General features: G+C 42.7%; 1 protein-coding gene across 6 annotated transcripts in view; it reads left to right on the top strand.

Moving 5' to 3' along the window:
- Positions 1-470: 470 nt before the first annotated feature.
- The window catches only part of LOC136302212 (ceramide synthase 4-like), a 37,883-nt gene continuing 23,317 nt past the window's right edge, over positions 471-15,036 (top strand). The window contains exon 1 of one of the 6 annotated variants that reach the window (XM_066205583.1): positions 471-554. Coding sequence is in view for 1 of the 6 variants with exons in the window: in XM_066205582.1 (XP_066061679.1) it covers positions 3,534-3,553 (20 nt within the window). In the remaining 5 variants the exon portion in view is untranslated. Of the gene's footprint in view, positions 555-646; positions 802-1,137; positions 1,154-3,496; positions 3,554-10,076; positions 10,131-13,273; positions 13,341-15,036 lie in introns of those variants that run through there. The other 5 variants (XM_066205584.1, XM_066205586.1, XM_066205582.1 and 2 more) reach the window with 5 other exon arrangements.

Below are 15,036 nucleotides of genomic sequence, written 5' to 3'. Positions count from 1 at the left end.
GCTGATGGGCAGCATTTCAGTGAGACAAGGGAACAGCCTTAAGTGCTCCAAGAATGCATTATAGCACAGGAACAGCAAACAGGATCTGTGCTCCCAAGGCTTGAGAGCAAGAATGACGGGGTGGAATTTTTTTTGGCCTGCGTAAAACAGGACAGAATAGATCATCTTAAGGGTGGTTTTTTTTTTCCCCCGGCCTTATAGCACAGCAGTACCGCGCTGATTCCAAAGCCGCGGTCCTCAGAAGGAGCACTTTCTCCTTGTTTCGGCTGAAATACTATGTATTATTTTAACGACTGTTTTCCCGTGTAAAGCGCAGCTGCAGTTCCGCTGTAGGAGCCCCGGGTCCCCCGCGCCGAGCCGTCGCCGCGAGGCCGCCCCGAGCCGGGGCGCGGGCGGGCAGGGCAGGGCGGGGCAGGGCCGCGGCCGGCGGGGAGCGGAGCGGTGCCCGGGAGCGGAGCGGTGCTCGGGAGCGGAGCGGTGCCCGGGCCCGCCGCCGCCGCCTCGCTCCGCCCGGGCGCGCAGGGGCCGCTGTCGGGGCGCGGCGGAGCCCGGAGGTGAGCGGGCGGCGGGCGAGGGGCGGCGGGAGCAGCGGGAGCAGCCGCGGGAGCAGCCGCGGGGCCGGGCCGGGGGCGGCGGGGCCGGGAGCGCGTCCGCGGGGCGAGGGCTCCGCTCAACCCGGGGCGAGCACGGGGGTGTCGCGTTTACCCCGCGGCATGAAAAACGATGGAATTGAGGGAAGATTTGCCGGCAACGAAAATTGTTTCCGGAGAAAAGGACGGCAAAGCTGGGCAGGAGGCTGAGGTATTTCGTTTGTGATTTGTTTTTAGAAAGATTTGTGTAATGATCAAAATTCAAGTGGGATAACGACAAAAAAACCAACCAAACCAACCAACCCTAACTTTAGACTGGAGTTTCCGAAAACCTCAAATCAGATACTCGACAGCAAATTCCACTTTTGGAATTGTTTAAAGCCAGACCAGCTGGTAGGTTTTAGGAGGTAATGGCAGTGGGATAAGGGTAAAGTGAGGTGTCAGGGCATGAGGTGAGTGTTTCTGGAACAGACCGGTGATAAATTTGCAGTCCGACAGCTGAATTTTAGCTCACCAGATTGGAAAATGCATCTTTATCTAAATCCGTTTATCATCATTTAAAGGTAATTCCTTCTTTTGAAAGTGTAATATGGAGTTTCGTGAGATTAGTTTTGTCAAAGTCAGATGGGAGGTGTGTGTGAGAGGACACACGTGGTGAAGTTTGTCCTCAGAAGGAACCAACCTCTGCTTCAGCCAACAAAGAGAACTGGGGTGAGGTGTGAGATGCAGCTGGTGATTGATGAATCTACAAGCTCAGGTTTATCAAGATAGCCATGAGGCTTGAAAATGCAGAAGAATTTTTTCTGCATTTCTGTAAAAAAAAACCAAAAAAAACCAAAAAAACCAACAACAACAAAAAACCACCAAAAAAAGGGGAGAAAGCTTTTTTTAATCTGGGGGTTGTGCACTGGAAGATAAGACTTCATGAGATGCTTGTGTTCAGATCTGAAAAGAAGCTGCCAAAATGGAAAACTGCCTCTTATGTTAAGCCAAAAGAGCTTTTTACTGAGAATCAAAGCTGCTGAGGGTTGTTAGCTGTTAAAATCTGTTGAAATTTGCATATAATATTAATTTTCTTAGTCTAATTCCCATCTCATATCAGAGATATGTTAAGGAGATAAAGTAGTGTAGAGACTTTGCAGCTTGCCAGCTGCTTCCAGACAAGAAGAAGAGTGAACACCTGCAATGAAAAATTATTATTGCCCTGTCCTCTTGTTATAGTCTACCAAAATCCACAGAAATGAGTTTACTTTTACTGTCTGTCACACCAGTAACTACAAGAGATTTGGCTTCTCTGTTCACATGTGGCAAACATTAGATTCATGCTTCCAGCCTTTCATGTTGGGCTTAAGGAACTAACTCTGTGTTTCAGCTCTAATAAAACTAAAAACTCGTCTGAGTTGGTGTCCTTTTCCCATATTGTTGGACAATGCCTGGGGAGACCCTGCATTGCCAAAAGAGAGACGAGTGGTGCTTGGGGATGTCTAAACTGTCTGCTTTTGCCTCCCAAATCTATCTGAGGACACCAGCCTGTCTGAACTCCAAAGTCTCGAGGTTGTGTACTCTTGCAGGCATCATCACAGGCTTCAAAGTTCAGTATGCCTTTCTGGTGAAACAGAGCTAAAGAAGGCTTGTTTTTAAAGCTTCTGCTCATGATGGAGCTTTCTTTCTTCAGTTCATGAGGTCACCAGATTGATGGTGTGCATTTTCATTGGGTTTTTTAACACCACTTATGGTTTCTGATGTCCTTTTGAGTGCAGAACTTAAATGATGTCTGTTCTGAAGGAGAGCAGAAGCTCTGGAAAGTCAATATCTTGACAACAGCCAATCTTTTATAAACCTGGCAGTGTCCAGTAAACACAAAAATAAGTAAATCAGGCATTCCTGCAATTCGTATTTTTTCTGAAAGGCAGCTAATGAGAATCCTTAATGGTATTCATGAGCCCAAAAAGGCTCAAGAAGCAAAAAGGTGTCAGGAAAGTCCAACTGGTTTCTGTTCTTTGAGATACATAACAAGAAAATTAATACTGTTTTTCTAAATTTTTATTCTGTATTATCACTCTAGCTTTTATAATACCCTAGACTCTTCCCTGCAGAGCTTTTGGGGGAAAATTGCTTTCAGGTTCAGAAAGTTATCCAAATTTTTCTTCTCTGACATGTTTATGGCAAACAGCAATACTTTACAGGGCAGGGCAGGAAGTGAAAGCCTCTGTAGATCACTTATTTTAGTATTATTCTAGGAAGCAGCTTATGGTGGGCTCAGTACAAAAAATCAAACTGTAAACCTGCTAATTCTGCTTGTGAAAAGTGATTATGGTGAAGGAGAGTTCAGTCAATACAGCTACAGGTGTCAAGGCTCCAGCCATCTGGGTGCACACCTGAGCTTTGTCTCATATTCTTCCAAGGCAGCTCCAAGGTAGAAGTCCATGGGACTCCTCTTCTTGGAGAACAGGCACACGAGTTGAGTTTGTGACCAGTGCTTGCAGCAAATCGAGAGACCTCACAGCTGAGCTGTAGCAGCTGGGTTGCTGCCTGCCAAGGTCATGATGATTTGTTCAGACTTTGGAAGCAGTGTTGTCAGTGAAAGATCCCTCAGGGAATCTTCAGATCCTAATTCATAGCAAATTTCTCTGCAAGAGGGTAAAATGCAGCTAGAATGTTATTGTACGCTACTTTTTCAGATCTAAGATGAGTAGGGGATAGTTCTATAAGCTTGCTACTCACTCCTGAGAGAAATAGGAGAGAAATATAGGCATAGTGTTTGGTGTGATATGATGCAGAGGGTCCCTGCAAGTTAGTTGCAGATGTACACCCAGAAATTGCTTCAGGCTGCATCTATCATATATTTAGGCTTAATTTTCTGCTGGGTTGGTTTGTTTGTTTTGTGTGTGTTTTGGGTTTGTTTTAGGTTCCTTTTGCAGAGGCCAGTAAGGACTTGATGATATGAATCCAGATATTTCCAGGTATGATGTAGCAGATGGGCATTTGGAGCTCAGTGGAGGTAGTTTCATTAGCCTGAGCTGCGTTTCTGTAGAGAGGGGTGCCACCTTTGCCAGGTCCGGGCCACTTGTCATTTCCCCTTACACCTTGCATTGGGCCTGCACTAATGATTTTGAAGCCAGGAAGTGAATTGCACTGAGGAACTGGCACTGGGTAAAATCACCCCGAAGTAAAAACAAAATAAGTTTGGTTTAAACCCAAATCTTTTTCTCAAACTGGTTCTTTGTGAAGCCTCACAAATTCCTGTATTGAGTGTGGCAGAGTAGTGGCAGTGAAGTGGGTGTGCTGGCCAGGAACAGGTGGAGGCCAGCGTCCAGTCTTTGATGACTCTGTTGGTTTACACTGGCTCTCAGTTGTAAGGAACCTGTCTCAGCAGGGGAGTCTTCATGCTGGAAAGAGCAGCAGTTTCATTTTAAGGACTGTAGTGGAGCTCTCTACCCACTGATATAATCTTAAAGGAAACACATCTCTTTCTTTTCACACTGTGGTCCTCCAGTCTTAGGCTTTGTTCAGGTGAAAGCAAACTTAGAAGAAAGGAGATTATAGAACATCAAAGAACTAACAAGCACAAGTCAGAAGAAATAGTCCATCTTGATTTTCCGAACTGTAGGGTGTAAGTAGCATGTGCTTGTTCTTTGAAATGCTGAAAACTGAGTCATTATATCACAGCATTATCTGAAAAATCGCCGTTGTTTAATAAATTTAGACTCACTGGATGTATCCAGACATTACTATTACATAACAAATACACACCAAAATCCAATGGGGCTGCAGTTGAACTGAGGGGCATGCAGTTTTGAACTGACTCCACTTTAGCTGTGAATTTAGAGTCTGTTGATAAGAACAAAAGTGCCATGAGATTTCTGGCATCAGAATTGTTTATTGTGCTCTGTGTTTTATATCCTGCTTGTATTTCTATTGTCTGTTCCAGGTTTCTTCCCTGTAGGAGAAAAGCCATGCTTTCATGCAAAGGAAAAGCAGAAGTCAAAAGTCTTACTTAAAAATAGATTGCTCTTTAGGAGGCCAAAATCTTATAATTATTTCTTACTAGTAAAATTAGTTATGCTTGTTTCAGTTAATATTAACTCAGTAACTGAAAACTTCAATGGAATATGTTGCAGGTGTAGAATTCACACATTTCCAGCACTGTTTCATTGCAGTGGCACACACTGCAGGTTCTGTTGTAAAAGCTGCAGCTTATGGAGTCCCTAGACCTGGAGTACACCTGAGAGGAGGTGTGTGGGAATCTCTGCCAGGAGCTGGGGCACTGCCCCCTGCCCAGCAGCGCCGACAGCCCTGGCATGCCCAGCTCAGACTCTGGTTCTGGATCAGTTCCAGGAGCTGATACCCAGCCCAGACTGGGGCCTGCTGTGAAGCTGCCATGAAGGGCTGAGGATGCAAAGTGTTGTTCTCCACTGGATGCATCCTGGCCACCACAGGTGTAGGCAGAGCTCCTCTCCTTGGGCCTGCTGTGTGCTCACCTGACTTGGTGCTCCTGGTCTCACACCCTGACCTGGCTGTAGGGTGTTTTCCACCTTAACTAGGTGTCTGGAAATCTGTGCTCTGTGCCCTCAGCCGCCCTCCTCATTCAAATAACAGCTTTCATTTTATTGTGGGTCTCTGATATGCATGTATTCACCTTTAGTATATCTGTATTGAAGGTTTCATATTGAATTCTGCTGGCACTCTATGGCAGGTTCTTCATAAGTAAAAAGAAAACAAATATCACCATTTTCCCAGTTTTAAAAGTCCACGTAAAGCTGTTCTGTTGGGAGTCGTTTTTGTAGTGTTTTCATCTTTACTGATGAGTATGCCTTAGCAGGTTTGTCCAGAATTAAATAGCAATGTCAATAACCCAATGCATGTTCCCCACTCCTTTTCCAGTATGTTTTTGTTTTAATTAGTCAGGAGTTTTATTTGGAAAAATGGGAAACATGTTCAGAGAAGACTGCAGTAATACCATAAATTCAAGACTGATTCACCTTTTACTGAAACTGGTTTTGATAAGAGCTAGTGTCTTTGTTTTAAAAGTCAGTTCCAAAAATAAAGAAATTCTTCAAATACTTTTCTTTGTGAGGTTGCTATACTAGTAGCCACAGGTGTGGCATATGCCCTCCAAACCAACAAATATCGAGGCTTTGAATCAAAACACATTAGGAAAAATGAATTGTGAAAGAGGTAAACTGCAGTCTATGTTCAGATTATTTTGTTTGTAATAAGCAGGGTTATTTTTACCTCTGAGGTACTATAAGAGCTTTTGGGACAACAGCTTCCCTGTTGTTCATCTGTCTGTCTTCATACATATGTGAAAGATCCTTCTGCAGGGTTTGAAAGATGAAGTGTCAGAGTTTGTGTTTAATGTTTTCAAAGAAAAGATCAGAGGAAATTTTCTGTTTAGAGAGGATACTGAATTAAAAGCATGAAAGCAGAATTCCCCAAACAATCACTTCTGAGTGACTTTTTTTGTAATATTACTTGTGGTGAATTGAAGCAAGGAGAAAGTGACCCTCAGTATCGGGATTTTAAAAATAAACCCTGAGCTCAGCCGGCATGAATCAGGGCTGTGCTGTGGAAGCCGGAGTTGCTGATGGTTGTGCTGGGGGATCCAACTGGCTGAGGCTGGCACCGCCCTTTGCTCGGGGCTGGGGTCTTCACCCTCTGCAGCTGCTGCAGGCAGGATGGTGTCGGCTCAGGGCAGAACAGCCGGCTGCAGTGAGGTAAATTATTGTCTGTTCTGCAGAGGAATTGGCCCAGGGGGGAATAGATGTGATGTCAGAGTGCTTTCTCAGATCCGCTCGTGCCTGCAGCAAACACAGGGTTCCTCGGCAGCAGAGCAGGAGTCCAGTTTAAGGAGTGACCCTGTTCGTCAGAAGACCAAGACGACCACCAGGACTGAACAATCCTAATAAGCCCTGTCTTAGTAAGATGTTGAGTGTCCAGTGGGATCACTCATTAAAAGGGTCCCACTGCATGTGTAGTTAAGCCATCCTGTAGTGCCAGAATTGCTGGATAAACAGCACAGCGTGGTTGCAGCCTTCAAATCTTGACAAGGAATACACTGCCCTATAGTGATTTGTTTATGTAATAGCTAAAGCTCCGTTGGAGGCAGGTTCTCTTCATGTTAGGCACTGCTCCAGCATAGAAAAGAGGACAATGCCTATGGAAACAACTGGAGTTTTACATTCTGCTTTATAAGCTTCCCCTATCAGAGAGTTTTTAAGATATCTGTGTTAATTGAGAATAATTCATATTCATATTTGTTTTCAAATGAACGCCATCATGTGATAGATGGCACTACTCATTAAGCAGTAAGGCTTGTGAAAAATGAGTCTCAATGCTTTTAATCTTTGAGAAAGGGAAATCTTTCTATCAGTTGCTCTTTCAATGTTTTTGACATATTTTGCTTTTGCAGTAATGTTGGGAATGTAGATGTTCTCAGACAAGGTTTTAAGTTTTGTGTTTTGAAATGAATTATCATTAAAGCATGTCCTACTTTTACAGGTAGGAGCATAATTAAAGAATCTTAATTTTAGCCTAATTAATTTTTTTCCTAAGCTTTGGAACAGACAGGAGAGTTTGCAGGAACAAATACCTGGGAAACTGATGGAACTGTTGATACTGAAATTTAAAGCCAAATCACAGAAGGTAATTAAAGTGCGTGCGTCTCTCCTGCGTAAGGGAGGAGAGCAAGGGTTGAATGTGAAAGTTACTCACTGCATGTGTAGGTATACTGCACTGTAATACAGAATGTCTCCCTCAACTTCATGCAACAGATGAATACCAAGTGATAGGTAAGCACTTTTCTAATCTACATTGGCATTCAAGATGATCCAATTCCACTTTGCTGTTTCATCTTTGCGGGGCCTGTGGCAGAGGTGCATAGATTGGTCCCTTAGGCCTCCTTATTTAACACAGCAGGTTCTCTTGTTTTGACCCAAGATCAGTTGTTCAGGAGTTCCACTCTTCGCTGAGGTGGATGCTCAGAGGTGCTGGTGTGATGAATTAGAAAACTTGTCTTTGGGGAAATGGCCTGGTTGGGGGAGAAAGAGGGATAAGAGTACTTATAAGTGTAGGATAAGTGTCGGGTTTGACTGTATGGATTAGGAGCAATGGTGACGCTTTGGACTGCAGGGAAGTAGGAGTTGTAGGTGAAACTACAGACTAAGAGCTTCTGAGGCTGCTACAAGCTGCAGAACCTAGTGTCTGGTTGAAGGCACAAGGACAGAAGAGGAGGAGCTCTTCTCTGTCCTGGAAGGGACCAGAAAGGGTTGCCAAGGGTGATTCTTAGAGGATGAGTTTGGACAGAGCCATCAGACTGCAACAGTATGATTATTTAGGAATGTTTATGCTTTGAAAGGGCTGGAGACTCAGGTAATGCTTTGGAGAAGCATTGCACTGTCCCACGAGCTTGTAAAAAGAAGCTTTATTGAGAGCTGTGTTGGTATTTTAATGTGACTCGAGTATAGCTTGGAAGCTTGAACCTACTATCTGCTTTTTATTCCAAATTTTTAAGCTAGAATTAAACTTTTTGAGGCCTGATATGTGTTTGTTGAGTAACAGGGTTAGTGATAATCAGTTGAGTGATTTCAGTTGACAGTAGAAAAAGTGTCAGGGATATGTATTACCGTGAATTATCTGGGCAAGTATTTTTTGCTCCTCCAGCATCTGAACATCCATACACATAAACTGGGTTGTAAGGCCAGAACTCGCCTTTGGAAGAGTTTCTCACATAGTTATTGCTGCCCAAGCTCAAACTCTTGAGCTTTATTCAGTGTGTGTTCTCACTGTGTGGTTCCTTTTTGTGCCTTTCTGTTCCAAAATCTGTCAAAAGGCTTCTATTGCTGTATGAACTGCTTGTTCGTACAATCTTTGTGGATAAATAGCATTTCTGTTTAGAGGTTTTTGGGCAGTTTTTACTGTCTCTTAGATTGAAGGACATGATCTCATTAAGATTTCCTGACTCTGTCTTTGGAACCGATGAATTTAGAGGAAGAACAGGTGAGAAGTTCTGGGAGAAGTAATCTCTCTTGATTCTTTGAGTGATCTTCCAACCTGACCTCTTAACTCACTGTGGCCTGAGGCCAATAACTTGATTTTATTGGTCAATTCTATCAAGTGATGTTAGACAGTGATGGCTCTTTCTACAGCGAGACTAGAGAAAATAGTAGATGTCAGGAGAAAGAATTAAGGAAAAAGTGCAAAGAAATGGATAAGTAGCTCATTTGGTATTATAGGTGCCGCCTCCTTATATTTCACATTTGCACTCTTGAGGAAACACACATAGGTCTGGGATGGCATGTCCGTGTTTTGTGGAGATGTAGCTGGTGCTTTGAGTGCCTCAGTTGCTTTACTTGGACACCAGTGGTGTCTGATGTTCTTACTAAGAAGTAGTATGTTCTGTAGCTTTCTGCACAGTGATGTGGCCTTAACCCAAACAATCAGCATGAAATCTCTAGTGGTTTTTCACTGAATTTTTCTGGTTGGTTTTTTTTTTAATACATATATAAGGGCAGTAGCAGAACATTGTTCTCAAGTGTCAGGGCAGTAAGGTTTATGTTACCTCACTCTGCCCTGGAAGTAATACAGGAATGTTACTTCATTTAATAATTCAGCCATGGACTAGGTACCAGCCAAACAGCAAAGGTCTTCAGCTTTTGTCTCTGTTGCTTTTACCCTGATAATTTAATATAGCACTTTGTTTTCCAGACTAGTTTGGTGAATGCTACAGTTCAGCCCAGGTTTTTTGCAGCATTAGTAGGGAAGTATCTCCAGGTTCTTGGAGGAAAAATATGGCAGAAACAGCTGTGGTATTTCAAAACTTGAAGGTACCTTCTAGGGATTTTCTTAAGTTTCAGGAGAAAAGATTTGCGCTTCTTCAGGGATCTGCTTGGCAGGATTTCATGGGAGACTCTCCTGGCAGGTAAAGGTGCTGATCTTCCAGGATAGCCAGTTCAAAGCACATATGGTCCATCACAACGTGCAGGAAGACAAACAAAAATGGTAGGAGGCAAACAGGCATGAGCATGAAGCTGTTGTTTGAGCTTAAACTCAAGCAGGAAGCATTAGGAAGGTGGGAGTGGTATGAATGGCCAGGAGCAATATAGAAGTGTTGCCTGGGCAAGGAAGGATGCAGATTGCAAAGCTAAAGCTGGAGTGAGGAGTGTAAAGAGCACCCAGAACAGCTTCTGAAAGCACACTGGTAGCAAGAGGGAGGCTAAGAAAAATTTGGGCACACTGCTCTGAGTACCTGCTGAACAAAGACATGGTGAAGCCAGAGGTATTTATGGCCTTTTCTGGCCTTGTTTTTAGCTGAATAAACTAATGCTTGTTTTTCACTGGGCAAAACCAGGAAGTTGTACTCATGCCCCTCAGTGAGGGATGACTGAATGAGAAGAGCTGTCTGATTTGCATTCTGACTTGGTGAGTGACATCAGCTGAAACCCATGCTGTCGGTCATACCTTGCAGTCTGCTCGGGAGCCAGGCACTCTCAGGCAGAGCAGCCCAGCAAGGGAAGAAGCTGGCAAGAAGTGGAGCATAAGGTATGGGAGGTTAGTATGTAATTTATGCTGGGTGAGGAAGATGTTCTCTGCAGATCTTTGCAAACTAGGTAAGCAAGTTTGTCTATTGTGGAATTTTTATTTGCAGTTTCAAATGTTTATTTGGGCATTTTATGGCTTTTCTGGAACAGAACTCTCCCAAAAGGTGGTGTACATGAAAATTTCTGCCTTTGAACAGAGCAGCACATGACTTGGAAAATGAGTTTATTCTTGTGTAAACAGCAGACATAAAATAATTTGGTAGGAAATGTCAGCTGGTAGACCTAACTGAGGAAAACATCTGAAAGCTAGGAAGTTGAGAGTAACTGGACGTTGGTGGAGAAACAAGGCTGCACAAATAATTTCAAATTTTCAATTATCTTCCAAAAGAAGAGGATATGGAGAACAGAGTCTGGGTGAGGAAGGTGAGCCTGGAGAACATAGTGTTGACAATTACAAAGGTAAGGCGGTTGTGGTTTCATTTCTCTTGCTGCTGGTCAGAGTTGAAACATCTTAATTCATGCAAAAACAAATGGAGGTTCTGCCACAAGCTGTAGTTTTAGGAAAACGGAAATACAGAGTCACAAGAGAAAGAGATGAGAAGGCTGGGAAACTAGAGAAATAAAGCAGAATTAGCTGCAGGTAAAAAGAGATGAATATCAAAATCGGTACATGTGATTGGAGATTCTGCATCAGTTATGACCAGAGCAAGCAGGCTTGTAAAAATTTGCAAAAGAAGTTCAAAGAAATGGAGATGTAGAAAGTGATAGGTTCTGTAGGAATGTTACTTTGACAGGGTGGGGAGGAATGCTAGGAGAACTAAGGTCAATAGGTAGTTCATAGACTGAAACTATATGGAAAGGTTTAAATATTTTTTCATTTCCATGGGAGGACCTTCTTAGGCATTTTTCTTAATTGATAAATTTCAGCTGAGTCCCTTGGACACTGTCCGTCCGTGGTTAAATTTGCATTATAAGAAAAGCCTTTAAATGGTGAAGAACCAAGAGAAACATAGTTTAAAAAATGATCTTGGGCAAGAGAAATGTTGTTATGAATAAGGCAGTATCTGAAAGCTGGTATGACTCCAGGATGGCTAACAGAGATGAAGAAATGAAAACGAACATATCAAAGCTGAAGTGAAATTTGAAAAGCTTAATATATTCCCTTCAGGCAGGAGACTCCAACTAATCTCCATCTCAGTATGCTGAAAATAATGCAAATGTAATTGAGAATTTTGGAGCAAAGATTTTTTTATCCATAAATGTTACCAAATCTTTAGTGATTTTTTTAATCTATAAATTCTACCAAATTTTGATATATATTAAAAGAAACATGTAAAAGATTTTACAAAAAAAGAAAAAAATTATCCTAGAACTATAATCCTGTAATATCAGTATTGTTATCATTAGTGTGAAGGTTTAAAAAAAGAAAAACCCTTGGAGATGGAGATTAAGATATTAAATATAATATGGGTGTTGAAAAGATAGCCTGTGCTGTGTTAGTCAGAGTTTTATTTGTTTAAATTATTTATTTATGCCTAAAAGAGATGCAGTAAGTTTCATATCTAAGCTAGTAATTTCTTTTGGGTAGCTCTCACAAGTAATTTTAGTTGAAGACATCAGGATTATGGGAAGTATCAAACGAGAAACTGCCTAGAAAAGCTATCAGGAGGGAATTTACCCCTGGAGTTCTTGACTAATTGACTTCTTAGTAAAATGAGCTAAAGGTTCAAATGCATAATAGGCAGTGGAAACTCAAATTTAGGCAATATGGACCGGTGTAGGGCAGGAACACAATGACTCTTCTGGTTTGAAATAACAGGAACCTTTAGAAATATATGGACGACTTTGTTTCCTGATCCCAGTTTCTCCAGAAGATAGGACAAACCTCTCCATTTTGGTCTCCAGCATATCAAGACTGACGAGGCAGTTTTGGTTTTCTTTAGCCTTAACCCCATGGGAAAATAAAGCAGCTTGACTCAAGAAGCAGCATAACTGCATCCTTATGGTGGTGTGCTTCCCCATTAACTAGTGATTTCCCCTGTGGCAGTAGTGTGTTGCTGGGGATAATTGCATCCTGGGAAAACTGGCTGTACCAGGAAGGCTGCTGCAGGAATCCCTGCACTGGTCTGGCAGCCAGGTCATTAACATGATGCTGCACTTAAGCTAATAAGACTTGGCTGACCTAAATGGCTTGGCCCAGAGCCACTTCAGGGATGTTTGTACCTGTGGCATGGTTCACCCACAAACCTGTATAATCCACCTGCAGACAATGGACCATGTCTGCTGTAATTGAGTACTCGAAGGCCTTTGTAGCAAACTCTTTCCAAGATGTGTAGGCTGTTTCTCTGTTTCCTCTCCACCCTTACCTGCTATATTCACACATGTAAATTTATGTGAATATTTGTGTACCTGTATATTAATGTTTCACTTGGGAATGGAGTCTGTAAGTGAAGCAGCAGAGTAACTCTTTGAAGATGTAAGCAACAATTAACATTGCCTGGGTAAACCTGCTTAGCCATTTTACCTGTGAGACAAGGAGTAACCTCTTTAGCTGGATGCCGTGCTTCTTCTCAAAGAGTTCTGCTTTGAAAGCGAAACCAAGTATAAACCTGGCCCTGAGGAGCTAGGTACAGTGGTGTTCAGTGGCTTAGGGTGGGGAGCCCTGCAGTGCTGCTCTGCTGCAGGCGCTATAGATGCAGCAATTCCTGCTCTCCTTGGGGCACCTCAGCAAGCCCAGCAGCAGAGACCTTTGTAATGTTGAGGTGTCGCTAGACAGACACGAAAAGCTCACACTTACACCTTCAGGTGGTGAGACGAGAAAGAAGGCCATTTATTTCAGGTTCAGGGTTTAAATAGGGTTTGGACTTTGACCACCGATTGGGGGATGAGGTTAAAACCTCTCTGATCCCACTGGTCAAGCCAGAAGTCCATTAATTTGCCCTTCCCCCTGGAAAGGAATGTATTATTTACCAAACATCACTCTGTTTATTTTACATTGCCTGAGAAACTCCAGCAGAAATGTAAAACATCAGAAAGCTGAAAAATCAGGGCGACACTGAGGATTCAGATAAAACCACTATGTTCATAAAAACCAAAAAAAACAAGCAACGCCAGAAAAGGCAAGATTCAGCAAAGTAAATACAGGGGCCGTTGGGCTGCAGAGTCCAGTTGCTTCAAGACTTTTCGGGCTGTGTCACCTCAAAGGAGCTCTGTGAGTTCCACTTTGCCTGTCTCCTCTTGGTGCACTATGGGCTCGGGAAGCACTGAAGCCTTGTCCTCCCTGTCCCCATGTTATTGCTGTGATACTTCTCTGCTTTTGATTTCATCCTTAGATGCACCTTCTACAACCAACCCAAAGCTGTTTTTTCAGCATTTACTATCTTGTTGGTTGGTTGGTTGTAAAGTCCTTATGTTGATCTGTCCGGTGTTTCCCACTGTTGTTTTTCTCTGTTCTTGCTGAGCTCTCTGTGAGGGAGTGTCTTCTCCGTTAGACCTGTATTCAGAGCTGAAGGGCTTGGTTCTGCATGTTACAAAGTTACAGCACAGGATAGATGCTGTGTGAGGTGTAAAGAACTTCTGAGAAAGGAATGGGCTCCCTTATACTTTTCTGTGGGTACTCAAAGGGCCTTGTAGACACACCATTGTCTTCAGCTTTCCAGCAGCCTTGACCTGAGAACTTGACCTGTATAAATTGAGAAAGATATATGTGTTGCTTCATGTCGTAGACTGTTCTATATTTTTGCAATGTGTAAAGGCAGCTGCAAAGATGAAAAAATATTCCATGGGGATTATCCTGACTATCTATATTTTGCACATGAGAGTAGATTAGGTAATGGCTGTTTGCTCCCTTAGCACTTTGAATCTATATATTCCCCCTAAGCAAATTGGACATCTATTTTGTGTATTCTCCCACAGAGAATCTCCAGTGGATTTCAGCTGCTGTTCTCTACCAAGTGTGGTTTTGTGTTGTTGCCAGATATATCCAGTTCAGAAGGGAGAATGTGGGATTGTGTAGCTGCAAAGCTGGCTGTGATGGCAGCTTTCCACAGCATGCCTTCTGTCTGCACAGTGGGAAAACCTACTGAAGAGATGTTGTTTGAAGAGCTGAGCCAAAGAGGAAGTGTAATTTCTCCCTGGAGTTCTCCTAGGTATTCCTAATGCTTTTCCCAACTAGAGCTGAGCTTTTTAACAGCTGAGAAAAATTACCAACATTTTGAGGTTGGTACGTTCAATGCCAGTAAAATTCTTTGCTGTTCAGGCACCTCACTTAGGTTATCTGGCACTTCCAAGCTGGTATCCAGTACTGTCTGAAGTACACAAGCTGTTTTGGTGTGGTGTCACCATGCTTCATGGTAACAGGATGTTGAATTCATTGTAAGCTAAGCCCATCTACAGTTTGCTTCTACACAGACACATTCTGCTCTAAAAATGTAGATTTTTTATGGAGAAACTTGGGTTCACACAGTCTATAGGAAGTTTGAGGACATCCTGAAAAAATGTGGTTTTTTTTTTTTTTTATAAGGTGAAGTCTCAGAAGAACAAGTATAGTGCAGACACACACACACACAGATAAAGGAATTACAATCTGTAAATAGAAACAAATAAATACAAAATATCAAAAACTGAAAAATAAGGATATATACATAAAAAAGTAGAGCAGACTTGCCGCATCCCCACAATACCAAGTTGTAGAGAGGAGTCTCTGAACCTGAGAAGTTTGGCACTAATACTCTGTTGAATTCTAAGGCACTTTTCTCCATTTTAACCCTGTTTTGTTTTGGTGCCAGAAGTCAGCATTTACCAAGCACACGATAAGAATCTGTGAGCAGGTTATCAGTTCCTGGGGCAGTGCTGCATCCCACAGCTGTTCTGTTTCGACAGCCAGATGCAACCTCAGCAAGGGGTGT

This window comes from Chamaea fasciata, unplaced genomic scaffold (assembly GCF_029207755.1).
Source record: "Chamaea fasciata isolate MVZ Bird 193981 ecotype frontalis unplaced genomic scaffold, bChaFas1.0.hap1 SCAF_28, whole genome shotgun sequence".
NCBI classification, from domain to species: Eukaryota; Metazoa; Chordata; class Aves; order Passeriformes; family Sylviidae; genus Chamaea; species Chamaea fasciata.
This window is presented reverse-complemented; position numbering and strand designations above follow the sequence as displayed.